Below are 17,027 nucleotides of genomic sequence, written 5' to 3' on the forward strand. Positions count from 1 at the left end.
GCACTGACAGAAGGTGTTAGAATGTGCATATGAACGGGTGTGTTGATGTGCAGGTGTGTGCTTGTGTTTGTAAGTGAAAGCGTGTTGGTGCGTATAGATTGTGTGCACATGTGTGCATTGTACCTGCAAATCACATGTGCAACCTTTGTGAACTGGTCCATCTCTGGTTACTCAGATTCTCTAACGGGTGTCACTCTCTCCACATGTTTCTTGTTTTGTTTTTTTTGGTTTCTCCCCATGATGTCACCACTGCTTCTCCTCCTTCACCTCATCTTCACCTTCCTCCTATTCCTCCTCCTCTCCTCCTCCTCTTCCTGCTCACTGCTGCTGCTTGGGGCTCAAGCCTCCTAAAAAACGGCTGGATTATAATCCAGACATCTCCGCTCGCCAGCGCATTGAGGTAATCTCACATTCATGAGTGTTACAATCGTTTTTTTAATCTCACAATTTCTAACCAAAGATAGGAATCAAAATTTATATTGTTCAGCAAAATGTAACATATTATTGCTTAAAGTGAGTGTCCAGCCATCCACTGCAAGATGAGTGTGTTGTTGTTTTGTGAAGGCTGTTGAACATGTAGCTTTGAAATGCTATCCATGTTTTTTGCTTGGACTTGTATGGAGACCTGCTCGTTAAACTGTACAGAAAGAAAATATTATGGTCTAGATTTTTATTAGCTCAAAACATAATGTACTGGAAATCTTTTTCTGTTGTAACGTTTTCAACGCTACTGTGTGATTTGATGGTTAGCATTTCCTCCGGCAGACCTTTGCCTTTAAAGGGCATCGAACATTCTTTACCACTAAGAGTCATTCCAGCTGATCCACGCCAGGTTTTGCAGGGCAACATTTGCCCCCTGAGCTCCGCTCATAATATCATTTGCTGTATCACCTTTACCATCATCCTCCAGAGCAGCCAGAGAGAGAGCAGAAATTTATCTTCAGCGTTTACACCGGTAGGCCTCTTCGCAGTCAGGTGTGCCATGTGGAACCAGCATCCATCGCACCTTACGCTGGGGGAGTGTTTTGAGTGTAGCACAGCAACAACCGCATGCAGGCTGTGCATTGTGAGCTGCTCTGCCTCGAGTCTTTGTTCTTGCGGAGCTCACTTTTCTCTTTTGTTGTCTGCCCTATTTCAGACATCCCTACACATCGCTCCTGCTGACAAGGCTCCGGAGAGACCTGCGAGGTAACCTCTGTTTCTTTTATTTTCCTCTGCATCACCCTCATCCCCCTCCCCCACCCTCTCCACAGCAGTGGCCCTTGTTGTGATTCAGCACAGAATCAAAACTGTGCGCTTTCTTGCCCCGTCTCTGGTGCAAATAGCCTCTGTGGCTGCTATTAGTGATGGTTTGCAAGGATTAGTGTTAGTCTTTATTTGCTTTTGTCACTAAAGGCAGGGTACTTTGCAACTCCCTCTCTCTGAGCCAGAATAAATTAACCCAGCACATCTATTGATTCTGCCCTTCACCTCCTATCCTTCCCTCAACCCCCCCTCCTCCTCTCATCCTGCTCCCTTTCATCAATGGCCTGCTTATTCAGTCGCATTTTCCTCGGTGAAAAGAAAGGGCAGAAATGGGATGTGATGAATAGGCCATTTAATTCATGGAAGTGACATTCAGCCTGTTTGTTCTGAATAGAAAACCCACTGTTTTTTTGACATTTTGAATAAGAAAAGTTGCGGTAACTCTGGTGTCTCCCTTTGGGAATTCTGTCCAAAAATCATCTAGTGATATATTTAGTTACTTGGACAATCCTTTGCTCCCTTCCATAGAAGATGGTTGCCAGTATAGCCTCGCGAACGCAAGGTCGGGCTTTCCGGACATGGTTATAAAATCAGGATTTTAGCAATTCAGAGCAGGAGCTTGGAAATGGCTGGGAAATGACTGCTAGTTAACATGTAGTCTAAATTGGATATGTTTCAGGCACTATTTCCTAACTAAACATAGAAAACCCTGTAAATGAGAACAGCTTTACTGGGAATTTGGCTGAATTAAAATACTGTATGTGCGAGCACAGAGAGGAGGAGAGAAGCAAACAGATACAGGGCCACAAACACTGACAGAGTGAATATACAATGCAGTCTAGCATATGCTAGGTTTTGTCCTAGTCTTGTCATACTCGTCTGTACTGGGTTTGTAAGTCCTGATGACACAGGAAATACAGTAAATACAATGTACCCGCATGACATTTATGGTGCCTGAATTCCATGGGTCTATTGCAAACTGCATTCACCAGTGTATGCTGTTCTGAAAGCACTTCTGTTAATGTCTGACTGCGTTACAGTGCTGCCAGCGACTACAGGAAGAGAAGGAAGTCAGAGCCATCAAGTTCCCAAGTGAATGCTCAGTCTCAGAGCAGAGCTGCCACTTCCCCTAAACCAGTGGATGCCTACAGACCCAGCAGCAGCCTAAAGAAACCTGTCGTTCGTTCCTCACCTTCCTCACCCTCCAGAGCCAAAGGTAGACACACATACAAACACTCACTTGATGTTTTTTCTCTATATTTTTCTCTTTTCCCTTGTTTTCCCCAGACTGTCATATATGTATGTGAACTACGCTTACCATGTTGCCAGAAAATGAAAGATTTGTTGTCATTTGTTGTGTTTTTCATGCTATAATGTCTGTCTGGTGTGGCCATAAGTTTCCTTGAATGGTGTTGGTGGAAGTCTGAAGAAAAAAAAAACATCAAATCATCTTTTTTCCCCACTGTATTTTCTCTTCTTATTCTTCTCCCTCTCCCCAGCTCCTCCATCTCTTTTGCTGGGTATTATTGCTTAATGTGCTTTCCTCCTTCTCTTTCACCACGCTGCTTTCTATCGGACATCTGAAAGGTGGGGACGCATGCAACATGTATTCAAACAGTTTGACCTCCCCGGGTCCTTATCAGCGCCCCTATCTGCCCCCTGTCCCCTCTGACCCTGACCATTGCGATCAGGACGCCAGCCAGGAAGGCAGCTCCTCCTCCAAGCAGTCTGTCTGTTGTAAGAACAGTTGGCAGACAAAACGCCAAGATGCTGAGAGATGGAGCAGTGTGGAGGAGGTGCCACGCTCCCCTGTCAAGCTGAAGTCACGCAGCTGTGATGACTTACTCAATGATGGGCATTCTGGCTCAGGTGCGCGCAACGCCACCCGCTCAGAAAGTGCCGGGTCACTGGTGTGTGATGGGAATCCCTCAGGTTCAGCTGGATCCTCTTCCACTCGCTCATTGCCACGACCCCACCGGCGACGGGCACACGACTCACCGGGCTTTCTCCAGCTCTATCGTAAAATGCACCAGATTGACAGAGCTCAGCTCATCCCATCTGAAGTCATCCGCTCGGTCCGTGCACGCATCCTGGAGCTGGAGCGCCAGCCTCACCTGCATCGCCATCGCCTCTCTCCGTGGACACCCTCTTGGGGCATGGAGGTGCCACGCGATATGGTGCCAAACCGCATTTCTGAATATGAGCGCCTTATTCAGAAGTCCAAATCCATGCCCAACTTGGGTGATAGTGAGGTCCCCTCAGGCACTACCACACCAGGCGGCTCATCGTCTCGAGCCAGCAGTGGTGGTGGGGGCACACCCTGTTTTCCAAAGCGGCGTTTTTCCATAGAATCTTTATTAGAGGAAGACAACAACGGCAACAGTGGAGCAGTACCTCACACCATGGATCACTTGCATCGACCTCGTAGCCCGCCTGAGGGCCAGCCTCGTGGACCAGAGCGTGGGCGGTCCTTTCCTGCTCCTCCTGTCCCTCAAGGCCCGCAAGCCAACCCAGACTACTCTGACAGCGAACAAGACGCTGTTGCTTCAGACCTCAGTGACTTCATCCAGGTGGAGGGCTCCTCGTTTTGCAGTGAGAGTGACTTTGACCATTGCTCACTAACCTCCTCTGAGAGCTTGTACGGCTCTTCCACCCTCCACCACCACCACCTCCGTCATCACCACCATCACCACCACCACCACCACCCTGGTCACCAAAATCTAGGCCAGAGCCAGGGCTACCAACACCGGCACCTCATCAGCACCTGCAAAGGCCGCTGCCCGGCCTCTTATACTCGTTTCACGACCATGCTTCGCCATGAGAGAGAGCGAGCACGGCAGGAGCACCAGAGACCTTCACAGCAGAGCAGTAACGGTAATTCCCAAATCCAGAGCTCACAGTCCCAGCAAGCGATGTCCAAGCTGGCCTTCCTGGTCAGCCCAGTGCCTTTCCGCAGGAAAAAGGGCTCACCACCTACCTCTAGAAGAATCAGTGGTGGCGGAGGTCGAGGTAGCAGACCTAAGTCCAAACAGGCCATTTATGAAGCACTAGATGCAGCCTTGAGAGACATATATGAGCACATTCAAGCAGAGAGAGGCCACAGAGGCACTAGGGCACCTGATGATAGCATCCTGAGGAGAATACTGGCCGAACTGCTGCCTAACGTGCCTGAGCGAAGCTCCTCATTGCGGGGGAGGAGGGGGTGCTGGCACGGGGGTCACTCCTCTGCATCTTTGTACCCAGATGGAAGCCCCACCGGGTTCGCCTCATACAGAGAGGATCCCTCCACACCACGGTTACAGTCACCACAGCTACAGTCACCAGTCAGTGCCTGTTACGGACGCCACTCGGACACCTCAAACAATAACGAATATGGAGAGGAGCAGGGCAATGGAAATGGTCTCTGTTATTCAGGTGGAGATGGTACACATATCACACCTATCATCACATATCACACCTTAAGTATGTGCATGTACACTTTGTCATGTAGCCAGTCATACCTACACATAGTTTTTTTTCTATACAAACATACATGCATACTGTACATACATAATCAAAATATGCATCCACATACATTTAATGTCTCCATCAGTATTGCCTGCACTTGCCCTATTCCCCTTGTTGTTCAGTCAATACACCCATTACTGTGCCTTTTTATATATTCATATGGCCTTCAGTGAGACGTGGTTACCATAAATTCTCAAGTAGAACTTGATTCTTCCATTCAGTGCAAAGTTAATGTCCTGCTGATGTTTCACATCAGTGGTCTGCCAGGAAAATGGCAAGATTATGTCATTTGAGTTGCTGGAAGGCTTTTAAATTGAAGCCTGTTCGGGAAATGTTGAGTTTGAGTGACAGTACCTTAATGCTGAATGAAACAATGGCAAAATACGAACAATTAATTAAATGTACTTATAAAACAGCAGCGACCTGGTTTTCTGTGCAATTTAAGTAAATTAATATTTGAGAATTTACAGCATACTACTCTGGGTGGAGTATATAAATGTGAATATTCCTCTGTTTTTAATTTGAGTTTTGTTCTGGCTGTATTATTTGTCTGTTTTGCAGGTTGATTCCTGGAGCCATCTTCTTGTCCCACAACCATTTTCTTTACCTCAAGCCATTTGCTTTTATGTTTGTAAATGGTTTAATCATAATTCTTTTGGGCTGTATTCTCCTTGTTTCATTTTGAAGGACTGCATGTGTGTCTTTGTGTCGTATTGTGGGATAAGTCCACTTATTTTGTTTTTCCTATGAAATGGAAATAAAACACTTTCATTCCCTCATTTACCTGTTGGAATGGCATCATCACTGTACCATTCAGTACCTTCCCAAAGCACATGTATCGTGAGCATGCACATGGCATGATTGTAATTACTATGGTAACTCCTCTTACCTTTGTCATGTGTCTCTACCAATCACAGACCAGGATGTCTCAAGGAGTTATTCCACCATGGATGGACGCCACACACCCCAGAGTAGAAGACCTACTCCTGACAGAGAGGTACAACTGCAGTTCAGACAGCATCAGCAGGAGCTGGATAAATATGTAGCTAACACCAGACTTTTTTTTTTTAACATATTAGAGTCCACTTACACTTGAATAAGGTGTAAATGAATGATGATTGTTTGGCTCCATAATAATATTTCAGATTAATGCTCAATAAGCTAATATTTTTTTGTCTTCAGTTTTACAGTACCACAGCACAATCAAATTCATTCTCATAAACATTAAGAAGCTTTATGTCATGTTATACCTGGTAATGCTTGCCGGCTTTTTTTTCTCTCACTCTCATCTCCTAGGTCTCCCATAAACAGATGACACAACTTATTCTGTTCTCTCTCCTCCATCAGAAACAGCCCGCGAGAGCCATTTATGATTTTAAGGCACAAACAGCTAAGTGAGTAGAGGAAATACTCAGCGCACGCACAACGAAGGACAACTTTTCTGCATGAATGTCTAACAGCACATCAACACATCTCGACTCACTGCTTTAAATGTTATTGTCTCAGATTGTTAAGCATTTCTTGCTTAAAGTTTCTTTTGTTGCTAAGACAGCTTTATTGTCATTGATCTTACAGCTACACTTGGATGGCTTTAACTGATTTATTTTTTAGTTTTTAAATGTGTGCATGAGTTGAGCTGATTTCTGCTGTGCTGCATCTCACTCTGTTGTTGTTTAGAGGCTGACATTCTGTAGCTGATGCTGTTTTTAATGAGCTCTGCTTGTGTCTTGTTTAGTTCACATCTTCCTTATGCCCATGCAGTAGATCAGAGATGCATGCAAAGATACTTTAATGATATGACTGTGTCACAGGGAGCTGACATTTAAAAAAGGTGATGCAGTGAATATCATCAGGCAGATAGACAACAACTGGTATGAAGGAGAGCACCGTGGACGGGTGGGGATATTCCCCATATCGTATGTAGAGGTAAATGTACAACTGATGCATGAATCTGTATGTTGGTCCTGTATATGTGTGAGTGCACCATTTTTCTGTTTGTATCTAAATGTATTGAATACACTCATTCGTTTACACCATGTTCACGCACACACAGAAGATGCCGTCCACAGAGAAGCAGCAGCCGATCCGTCCTCCTCCGCCAGCACACGTCAGAGAGATCGGAGAGGCAGTGGCACGCTACAACTTCAATGCTGACACCAATGTGGAGTTGTCTCTCAGAAAGGTATTGTTTGTGCATATGCGTAAACGGCAGCATGCAACATGACTTTACGCATGCTGGAAATACCTAATTATAGGGTAAAAATCTTGTCTACAATTTTGGTATTTAGAGGTTGTATAAACTGTTTTCTGAGGTTATAGATGAGCGTGTAGTCTCTCAATCGAACATGAAACATGAATAAAACATGAAAACCAGGAATTATACGGTTTCCGCCGTAGGATGTTTTTATATTTGCAGTATTTTGGATAGAGGTATTACTGTGGACCTCAGTTTGTTACAACAGTGCTGTATCTAGAGCTGAAATGGTTGATTAATTAATCAATTGAGAGAAAATTAATTGGAAACAGATTTGATAATTTATTCATTGTTGAAGTTATTTTTAAGCGAGTGGTTTGAGATTCTCAAATGGGAATTGTTGCTGGTTTTGGTCTTAGTCTTCTATAATGGATAATTGGATGTCTTTGGATTTTGGACTGTGGAACAAAATAAACAATTTAAAGATGCCTTGGATAAATGAAATTAATCGATTATGATAGTCATTATTGTTAGTTGCTGTCATAACTCTGTTTGAAAAGCATGTGTATGCGTGTGTGTGTGTGTTGTGTGTAGGGAGAGAGAGTGATTTTGATAAGACAGGTGGATCAGAACTGGTACGAGGGGAAGATCCCAGACACAACCAAACAGGGCATCTTTCCTGTGTCCTACGTTGACATCGTCAAGCGCTCCCCGTCCAAGAGCTCCGCCCACCACATAGACCCACATGGTCACCCTGGCAACAGGACACCAAGCAGCACACCCATAAAGGTAGGGCAATCACTACAATGTGATAACAGCACAATACAATATAATAAACTAATATATATAACTCTAACTAAAAAGAATTACAGATTTCTAATTAGCAATTTGTTTTAAATTTAAAACAAGAAAAACACTAGAAAACACAAGAAATAAGTTTAGGTTATTTTGTATATTGAATAGGAGTGTCTGTAACCAAAAGTATAAATCAAACAAACGTTTTTTCATCCTCAAAAAGTAAATTGTGTTTTTAAAAAAAAAAGTCAAGGAAAATTATTTATGTGTATTAAGTAAAAAAGTAAATGCATCATCTGCATAAAGGAGTAAAAACAGTATTAATAGTCTGTCAAACACACACACACACAAAACACACACTGTACCTCTCTGTGAAAGTTTGACAAATCACACTCTGTTCCTTCCTCTTCACTTTATCTTCATGGAGCCTTTCTACCATCTACCTCCATCCTCTACCACCCATGACCTCCCCTCCCCTCACCCCTCGTTGAGAAGGCTTGACCTGCAAGCAATCACCGACGAGTGGCTGTCCCTCACAATGGTCCCTTCAGCGTCCACTCCAGCTCACTCCTTCACCACCACCCCTGTACCGCCCACTCCTCCCCCTCTTCCACCTGACCTCACACTTTTCCAAAAGGCTCTGGAGCCTAAGACACCCTCACCGTCACCTTCTCCTTCACCTGCACCAACACAAAGAAGCTTCGCTCTTCCACCCCAGATATTTTCCAGAACGCCACCTTTTAAAGAAGGAAGGCTCAGTTTAGGTCACACTCCAGCTGCTCTGCCTTTCTCCCAACCTCCTCCTCCTCTTCCTCCACCTCCTTCTTCTCCACCTCCTCCTCCTCCTGCCCCTCATGTGTCACTCACCTCTCCATCGCCTGACTCTTCTCTGCGATACAACAGCAGCAAGGGTTTCACTGAAACAGCCCAAATGTTATGCATTGCTAAGCCAGAGGTTTTGTCTTGCACAGCAGGACCCGAGCCAATAAAACCAGTCACACAAACTCCACAGTGGCACAAGTCCACTGCACCAGTAAACAAAAGCGGCAAATCCCCCGACATTGAGCTGCGAGTAAAAGACCCTTATGACGAGCTGTTGTCTATGATCCTGGATGGTTCTACCAGTAAAAACAACGTTGACTTTTCAAGATTGTCTCCGATAGATTCCCCACCAGCTACGCCAACCAGTGAATCTCAGAGCAGGTTTAAGCTAAAAGACGAAGAATCCCGTCAGCCAGCTGGGAAACCCCAAGCAGTCACTCCAGCCAGCGAATCAGCAGGCAGCGTTCGGTTAGAGGTGCTATTTCACAAGCCTGTGATGATGGAGCCGCTGTCCGTCTCCTGGGGAGAGCAGCCAAAGACTCTGAATGATGATGAACCAGTCGAGTTTCAAAGGCCACCGTCGGTCAAGGGGAAGGGATATACTGAGTTGTTCATTGAGGAAGAGGATGACGCTTTAGAAGAGAAAGAGGAAGATGTTAGAGTTTTTAATGAAAGACTCAGTCCACAGGTAGAGCATGGTGTGAGCTGCATCTGCTGAGGGACATGGAGGAAAATAATTTTGGTTATAGAAAAAATAAACCACTTTTGCACTCAAACAAAAAATCATTGTTACTCAGCCATTAATGCATTTTTACCCCCGTCCACACCAGTGAAAGTGACTTCGAGCAGAGTGAAACTCTTTAGTGAGCAGCTATTGAGTAGGATTTGGATTAAGGTTAATATAGTTAAGTTAAATGGTTAAGTACTGAGAGCAGTGATAACTAATTTTGTTCAGAAGATTAATGAAAACACTAGTTGATTTATTGCTATAGATGGTTATGGACTAACAGGCAAGAAAACTTTGTTCAAGTCATACTGTACAACTGTGATATTTTATTTCATTTTTAAATATCACACACTATGATTTTTTTTTTCTTATAGTGTATATATATCTCAATGTGTGCGTTTATTTAATTTTCCGTCTAAAATCTTTTCCTCCACGTCCTCTCTGGGCTTTAGTTGAATACAGCCATGACAGCATTAAAGGATTTAGCATCATGTGTTTCAGCTTCACTACTGATGTGTTTGTCATTGCCTCCATAGGCTGATGTCTCTCCTTCCACCCTGACACGACTTTCTCACCCCGGCTTCTCCTCACCCTGCACACCACCTCCTCTGACCTCCACACCTCCCCCTGCTTCTTCTTCTTCTACCTCTTCTTTTCCTTCTCCTTCGTCTTCTTCCCCACGCTCACAACAGCATGATCCAAACACCACCCCTCCATCTCCCCCTTGCTCCCCTCGGCCCCCATCCCTTCCTCACCTCACAACATCACCCCTGCCTCAAGTCTCTCCCCCTCCACCTGCCTCACCACCTCCCCTCCACTCCTCTCACCCCTCCCCAAACGTTCTCCCACAGCGCTCTGTCTCTCAGCCATCAAGCTCTCCCTGTCCTTCTGGTCCGCTCGCATCCTCCCCCGACTCACAGTCGCCTTGTCCCTTTCCCACCCTGTCTCCCCCTGAACCCGCCTCTCCTCCCCTCACTACTCCTCGCTCTCCCCCGACTCCCCCCACTGTACCCCATCCAGGACATAGGTCTTCCAAGGTGAAGGTAAAGCTAGAATGTGGAGATGATGGCATTGATGTTGATCACATTTGTGGTGACAAAAACCTGATAATACCCTTCGTTATCTGAGAAACTGTAAGGGGCATTTTTTTTGTATTTTACAGACTGTTTATAAACTAAACAATTAATCAAAATATATTTACAGATTTATCAATATTGAAATAATGATTAGTTGCAACCCTAACTGAGACTACCGTGTGTTTTGTACACTAACATTCAGTGCACACTAACATGAACTGCTCTGTGATAATTTTGGCCGGAGAATATTCTTGAATTAGTGTGTGTAGCTCGTGTTGGTTATAGTGCTTGTGTGGCCAGGAGGATTTTCATTGGCATCATCGTGTTGCCGGATGATGTTTTGCAGCATGTCATTAGCCTTCAGTGCGTGTGTCCAGCTCATAGTTAAACGTTGCTGACTTGGTTGCTGTTGAACATTATAGATGTGTTGCTTCTGGTCTTTCTGCCTGTTAAGCAGGATCCAGTTGTTGGTGGTAAACCTCCTCGTAGCCCCATCTTGTCCCGGAGGTCCTATCTGTCACCCATTAGAGGTCGAAGGGTAGGGGGGCATGTCTTCACTCAACCACGCTCTTGCTGTACTCTTGTCTCTGTGCAGGGAGGCAATATTCAGAGATAACCATATCATTCATGACTGATCATCACATATTCTGTAACGTGCATGCTGAAGTACATTGTTTTTCTAAATACAGTGTAAGTTTCCATACTGAGAAGGAGAACTTGTAGAACGAGTAAGAATATCGCACAAGTGTTTCTGTTCACAATCCTCAATCCTAAACTAAAATCCTAAACTACAGCTCCATAAATGCCACAGTTTGATTTACTGTCTGTCTGTGTTTCTCTCTTTCTCTCTCTCTCTCTCTCTCTGACTCAGCGATTAGTACAGGATGCACTCCATGGTGGAGGAGACCCGTAAGTGATATTTGTAATCATTAATACCACGATTATCCTTAAAGTTTCCTCTCAGCAGATGTGAAGTATGTAGATAAAGAGTCATGGACCTCAGCTCACAGTCAGTTTTTTCCAACACAGATACCAGGCCCTGTACAACTACATGCCTCGCAACGAGGACGAGCTGGAGCTGAGGGAGGGAGACATTGTTGACGTGATGGAGAAGTGTGATGATGGCTGGTTTGTTGGTAAGAGGAGGGAATACATCAACTTGGACTTGTTAATTAAAAATGGAGGCTTGTTTTTTGCCTGTCAGAAAAATCTTTCAGTTACTGCTACTGCATATCTTAAAACATTATCTTCACTGTTAACATCAAAATGTGCTAACACATACATGACGGACCTGCAGAGAAGAGGTACGTAAATGAATGTCTCTTCTGCAGACATCTCCTATAAACAAGAAGGTGCCGCAGATGCAATGAAAATGACACATACAAGGGATTTGTAGCTGTCAATATACAGTACTTACACACTGTGCATAGAATAAATGTATAGGAAGACACAAATACAACACAGCAAGCAAACATAAACGTATAACCAGAGGTAGACAACAGTAACAAAATAATCAAGTGCTGCACTGCACAGTTTTACAGTACGTGAGTGCTTGTAATTCCAGTTGTTAGCAGTTCCACCAAACATCATAGATTCTTTTATTTAAATTGAGAAAATGTTTGAAGTGGAAAGAAGTAAAAATATTTCAAAAGAAAAGCAAAGAATGGAGAAGGGTCCAATAAATGAAACTAGGTTTGTGAAGCCTAACTTTGTTTTCTTCCCTACGCCTTTAATTATCATACAACCCCTCAGATTTACCTGAACCACCAAACTGAACTCAAACTCTACATAAAGTAGATAAAAGTAGCTCCACCTCACCCAGCTGTGACGGTGAAATGCTACTTATATTGTTGCATCAGTATTAACAATCAATAATGTAATATGTAATTATATATGAACCACAGGGGCTGTTGTCTATGGAATGGGTACTTTTGATACTTGATATATTTGGTTGACAACACTAATGCAGTTAAGTAAAATTTGAAATGTCTTTGGAGTATTTTTGCATTGTTTTATTTAAGTATGATGCATGAAACTACATTTACAGTAAAGTACACTGGTCAAATTGATACTGTTTATTTACAGGGTTTGTGGTGTGGGTGCAGTTGGCTCTGATAGAGAAGTATTTTGCAGATATCCACAGAGACCACTAGATGGCAGTGTGGTCCCACCACCCTTTTGTTAACATGACTGTCTTTGAAGAAGAGAACATGATCCCTCGCAGCTGAGCACAGTTTCAGTTTGATAACCCCGGGACTCTTGGTCATCCTAACCTTTACATTCTTCTACAGTAAACTTTACCCTGTAAAAATGTTTTCAAGTGTTTCATTTTGAGTGTGATTCCAACTCATTGCAGCCTGATTTCCAGACTGCAGTGAGCTGGAATAGAGTTAGTGACAGATACTGCTACTGCCAGGTATCAGCCAGCGTTTAAAGCACTGTCCATCTCACCCCCTATCTCTCTTTGTCTCTGAAGGGACCTCTCGAAGGAACAAGTTGTTTGGAACCTTCCCAGGAAACTACGTGAAGCAGCTATAATGATGATTCCAGACTCCGCCCCAGGCCCCGCCCCCTTTCCGTGACACGTTCATCGCCCCTCGGCACAGCACCTGCAGGACCCCACCCCCCCGCCCCCCTCTAACAGTGGTCCACAGGGACCTGTCGCACATTTATGTGTTTGAGTGTTATGTGTGGCTCGTCAGCTTCACACAGACAGAACATTTAGCTCTAACTAGCCATCTTTAATGGAAGACTTCTATAAAATGATGTTGTTTTTTTAAACGTTATCTTTTTATCCTTATTTTTCTATCATGGAGAACCCAAACTTTGTGCTCCAGTCAGTGACCTTTAACTTTTGACAGTGATGGAATGACATTAAAGGAACTTTGCAAACGCTCATTGATAGTGGACAGTGCAAGGCAGTGATGCTTTTCTCTAGGTTTCAACTGTTTAAGGGCAGTAAGATCACCACCATCACCTTTTTCTTGTATTTTCCGGCAGTATCTGTAACTTAAAACTTGTTACATTTCATTTCAGTGTTCAATTACAAACATTCACAGACATTCGGTGCAGAGAGAGCTGCACAAACAGTATTTTGTCAGCAGGCCTGTTGTATGAACTGTGTTGTATGTCAGGTAAAAGGAGTTCCTTCCCATAGTTACATGTGGAACAGACTGTGCATGTATCAATGTTATGTGTTACCCAATGTATTGATCGGTTGGTAAGAATTTAGGAATATTATGATTCATAATCGAGCAGTTATTTCAAACATTGCAAATGAGGAAGTGGAAGAAATATTAATGACACTGTTCTACTTGCTGTCTAAACCTAATACATTAGTATACATAAGTATAAGATTAGAAAACACCAATATTTTCAACTTGTTCTTCATCTTCACACTAGAATTGATGCACTTTAACAAAATTTTAACACAAATTTGTGTTTGTTTTATTTCAGATTTCACTTCAGATTTTGTACACTAGACGTTACTATGACATTTGGGGCTTTTTGGGGATATTGGTCAAGTGTGGGAAGTGTATGCAAAAAGGTAAACAACCTTTTAGGTATTATATTTATTAGAGGGCAAACGCTGGTCACACTATGTGATAAGATTATTTTAGGAAGGATGGAAAAACATGTTGCTTTTTAACACATTCTAACAGCAGCAAACTCACATTTGAATGGATTGTTATTTTATTGTCAAGTATCATTGTCCAGATAAGTGCTGAGACTGAGGAATAACATGAGAGTTGATGGGCTATTTGGAATTACCAGATGTCATGTTGTGTTATGTTGAATTTATTTAAGTCAGATACAGGATGAGACAGGATTTGATCAAAAACTTCAGTCGTGTAAGTTTTTCCACTTGACTTTGGTGGCTTCTTTTAACCCTGTTGTCAGAGTGAATAGGTAGTGTGTCACTGTTCATGTGTTTATATACTATTTGGAATTATCTGCATTTTCCATCTTAGCTCGTCATGCTCAATGAATATGATCTTCTTTTTTTTTTTCTCATTTTGTGTTTCACAAAGGATGAACACTGACAACAAAACAAATGTTAAAGCACCTTAAAATATATTTTGTTTTTATCATTCATTGTCCTTCATGTCACCCCCTGTCATCCACTATTTCAGATGGCGTGAGAACACTTTGTGTGTGTGTGTGTCTGTGGTGTTTTTGTAAGCCTTTTGTATGAGAGCTGTAAAATGGCCAACATCCACTTGCTTTATAAAGTCGGCTTTTTCTCACCCACCATCACATTTGGTTTCCTCTCCTTCTTTCTTCACGTTTTCGTCATCAGTGGTGCTAATTTCCACTTTTTTGACAGCTGTTATAGTCAGGCACATAGGTCTTTTTTTCTCTCTCTCTCTCTCTCTCTCTCCAGTTATTTGTTGTTTTAGGAGTCAGTGACATATTTAAACTGAAGTTACTGTAGGTAGATTGAGTAGAGTTGGTGATTGCTGCCTTACATCCAACTCACTTATTTAATAGCCATGTATATGTAAACCTCTTCTGTGATGCAAAAAATTCATTTATGCATATGTAGTCTAGAAAACATCAGGAAGGTGTGTGACAGTGTGCACATAAACTCTACAGAGCTAAAACATTCAGTAAGTCTTTGATACAACAATAGGAACAGATTTGGACTGAACACATTAATTTGGCTCCTGATATGTTTATACATGTAATTGAAAATGTAAATCTTATATGTTATTCATGTTAATATCAAATTCAATGCACACTCTTGGACCTAAGTATTTCTACAATATCTTAGCATTTGTTGGATGATTTTATGGGGCTGTATTGCTAATAAAATCCAGCTGGTAGATGAAATATTTCCAATACTTTTTTTCTCCTTTCAGCTGAACAGATAAGACAACTTTGTTTGCAGATGACTGAAAAGGAAATCGCATAAAGTTTAAAGGTACCGTGCCGTGTTTTTGACCCTTTTCCTCCTATTCTTCTCTAAGCACCGAGGTTTGGTGACACACATTCACGTGCCTCTATTTCACACCCACATATCCACAGTTGGTGGCGGGAATGTGCCAATTAAATGGGAAGAAGACCCCAAGCTGATGTAAACAAATGCAGGTTTCAAAACACTCCAGAAAAAAGGCTGTTCAGCTGTTACGTTAAGGACAACCTGACAGCAGCTGAAAACCTTGCTTTTGCTGACCTCCAGTGGATGAAAAGGATAAAGCTCATTATATACGTTTCCTTACCAGCAGTTCCATCTCTCAGTGCTTTCAGACTTCCCTACTCTAATCAGCTCCAAGTCCATTTCATCCTCCTGATGATGTATAACCTTGATAACAGGTCACAAATATGTTTTGTTTGTTTGGTTTTTTTTTTAAATAAAAATGTATTAGTAGTTTTCTGACATTTGCACACTGTAGCTTTTAATCGTGCACCTGCTACACATTTGGTGCACACGAGTATGAGGGCTTTTTTTATGGCAGTATTTAGGGTGTGTGTGTGTGTGTGTGTGTGTGGGATTGACTCAAAATAAACTAGTGTCCATGTTCATAGTAATGAAGGAACATGGTGCAACAGTGTAGAGAGAAATAAGCCATGGCTAGGCGAATACTTGTTTAGCGGGATTTGTTGAAGATAACAAAAGGTAGTCCTTCAACTTCTCAGCTTTCAGCACTGATGTAGACGTGTACTCCATAAACTGTGACATCACCGGTGGGTGTGGTTACAGGTAAAACTCTGCTGCTCATCTTAGTGTTAATTTATTCCCTGAAGGTTTAACTGGACACAGAATTTAATGTTAAATATGTTTACAGATTCTGAATCTCTGCTGAATCAGACCTGACTTAACTTTAAAAGACTGTAAACCAGAAATAAGTTTTGAGTTTTTGGATTATGATGATACCCTTGCATGTGGGAAATCCTCAAATAGACGGTGGTCTGTGTTATGTAAAAGTTTAACTACTGATCTTTAATGACCTTCCACAATACTGTCTCTTCTGCAGGTTTATCAACTAAAACATGCACATGGGGAAACCACACATACACATATACACGTATGATAAATATGTATCCTCACATGCTTTTGTTCACGAGTTAGTGAACAAGTGCATGAATTCATTCAGACTTTATTGTTTCTGTTCAGAGAGAGAAATCCTGGCGTATGAGTGCTTCATCATCAACTTCCCTTATTTGTCAAGGCGCTGCGCACATCGTCATGGTAACCGCAGAAACAAACCATGAAGCTGGTCCACTCTTAAACACACAGAAGCACAGGATAAGATTTTCAGAGCTGTATGCAGATGATGGATCTCGTGGTGCAGTTTTTAGTTTGAACTGTTTGAACTGGAACTTTGTTTCTTTCGCTCGATGGAAACTCGCCTTACTTAGAGCAAGAGCCTGTCAGTGCTGACTGAGATTAACATGCCTTACTCACAGTTTGCTGACAGTGATCTAGTAGCCCCATGAAGTCCATTTGGTGTTTTTATAATTTTGGATATTATGCAGACATGAAGGGAATGTAGCAAGCAGGAAGAATAATCCCGAGCTGGCTGGAAGAAAAACACTAATAATAAACAAAGAGCAGAATAAATATGTTTTTTTTTTTTGTAGGATGGTAGATGAAAAATAACTTATGACAGATCTAGTTTGTGGCAAAGAGAAGGACATATGATGTGGTGAAAGGTCC

The 17,027-nt window shown here is 42.6% G+C and overlaps 1 protein-coding gene across 22 annotated transcripts in view; it reads left to right on the forward strand.

The window, feature by feature from the left end:
• Positions 1-14,623, forward strand: part of sorbs2a (sorbin and SH3 domain containing 2a) — a 71,182-nt gene extending 56,559 nt beyond the window's left edge. For 9 of the 22 annotated variants that reach the window (XM_056372949.1, XM_056372948.1, XM_056372961.1 and 6 more), the window contains 15 exons: positions 344-400; positions 1,139-1,188; positions 2,286-2,461; positions 2,833-4,659; positions 5,670-5,749; positions 6,049-6,146; positions 6,564-6,678; positions 6,806-6,934; positions 7,541-7,735; positions 8,169-9,251; positions 9,827-10,333; positions 10,821-10,904; positions 11,238-11,275; positions 11,396-11,502; positions 12,843-14,623. In XM_056372949.1, coding sequence (XP_056228924.1) covers positions 344-400; positions 1,139-1,188; positions 2,286-2,461; positions 2,833-4,659; positions 5,670-5,749; positions 6,049-6,146; positions 6,564-6,678; positions 6,806-6,934; positions 7,541-7,735; positions 8,169-9,251; positions 9,827-10,333; positions 10,821-10,904; positions 11,238-11,275; positions 11,396-11,502; positions 12,843-12,904 — 4,608 coding nt within the window. In that variant the 3' untranslated portion in view covers positions 12,905-14,623. The remainder of the gene's footprint in view (positions 1-343; positions 401-1,138; positions 1,189-2,285; positions 2,462-2,832; positions 4,660-5,669; positions 5,750-6,048; positions 6,147-6,563; positions 6,679-6,805; positions 6,935-7,540; positions 7,736-8,168; positions 9,252-9,826; positions 10,334-10,820; positions 10,905-11,237; positions 11,276-11,395; positions 11,503-12,842) is intronic. The other 13 variants (XM_056372956.1, XM_056372970.1, XM_056372958.1 and 10 more) reach the window with 11 other exon arrangements.
• The last annotated feature ends 2,404 nt before the right edge of the window (positions 14,624-17,027 follow it).

Source organism: Seriola aureovittata, chromosome 3 (assembly GCF_021018895.1).
Source record: "Seriola aureovittata isolate HTS-2021-v1 ecotype China chromosome 3, ASM2101889v1, whole genome shotgun sequence".
In the NCBI taxonomy this organism is placed as follows: domain Eukaryota; kingdom Metazoa; phylum Chordata; class Actinopteri; order Carangiformes; family Carangidae; genus Seriola; species Seriola aureovittata.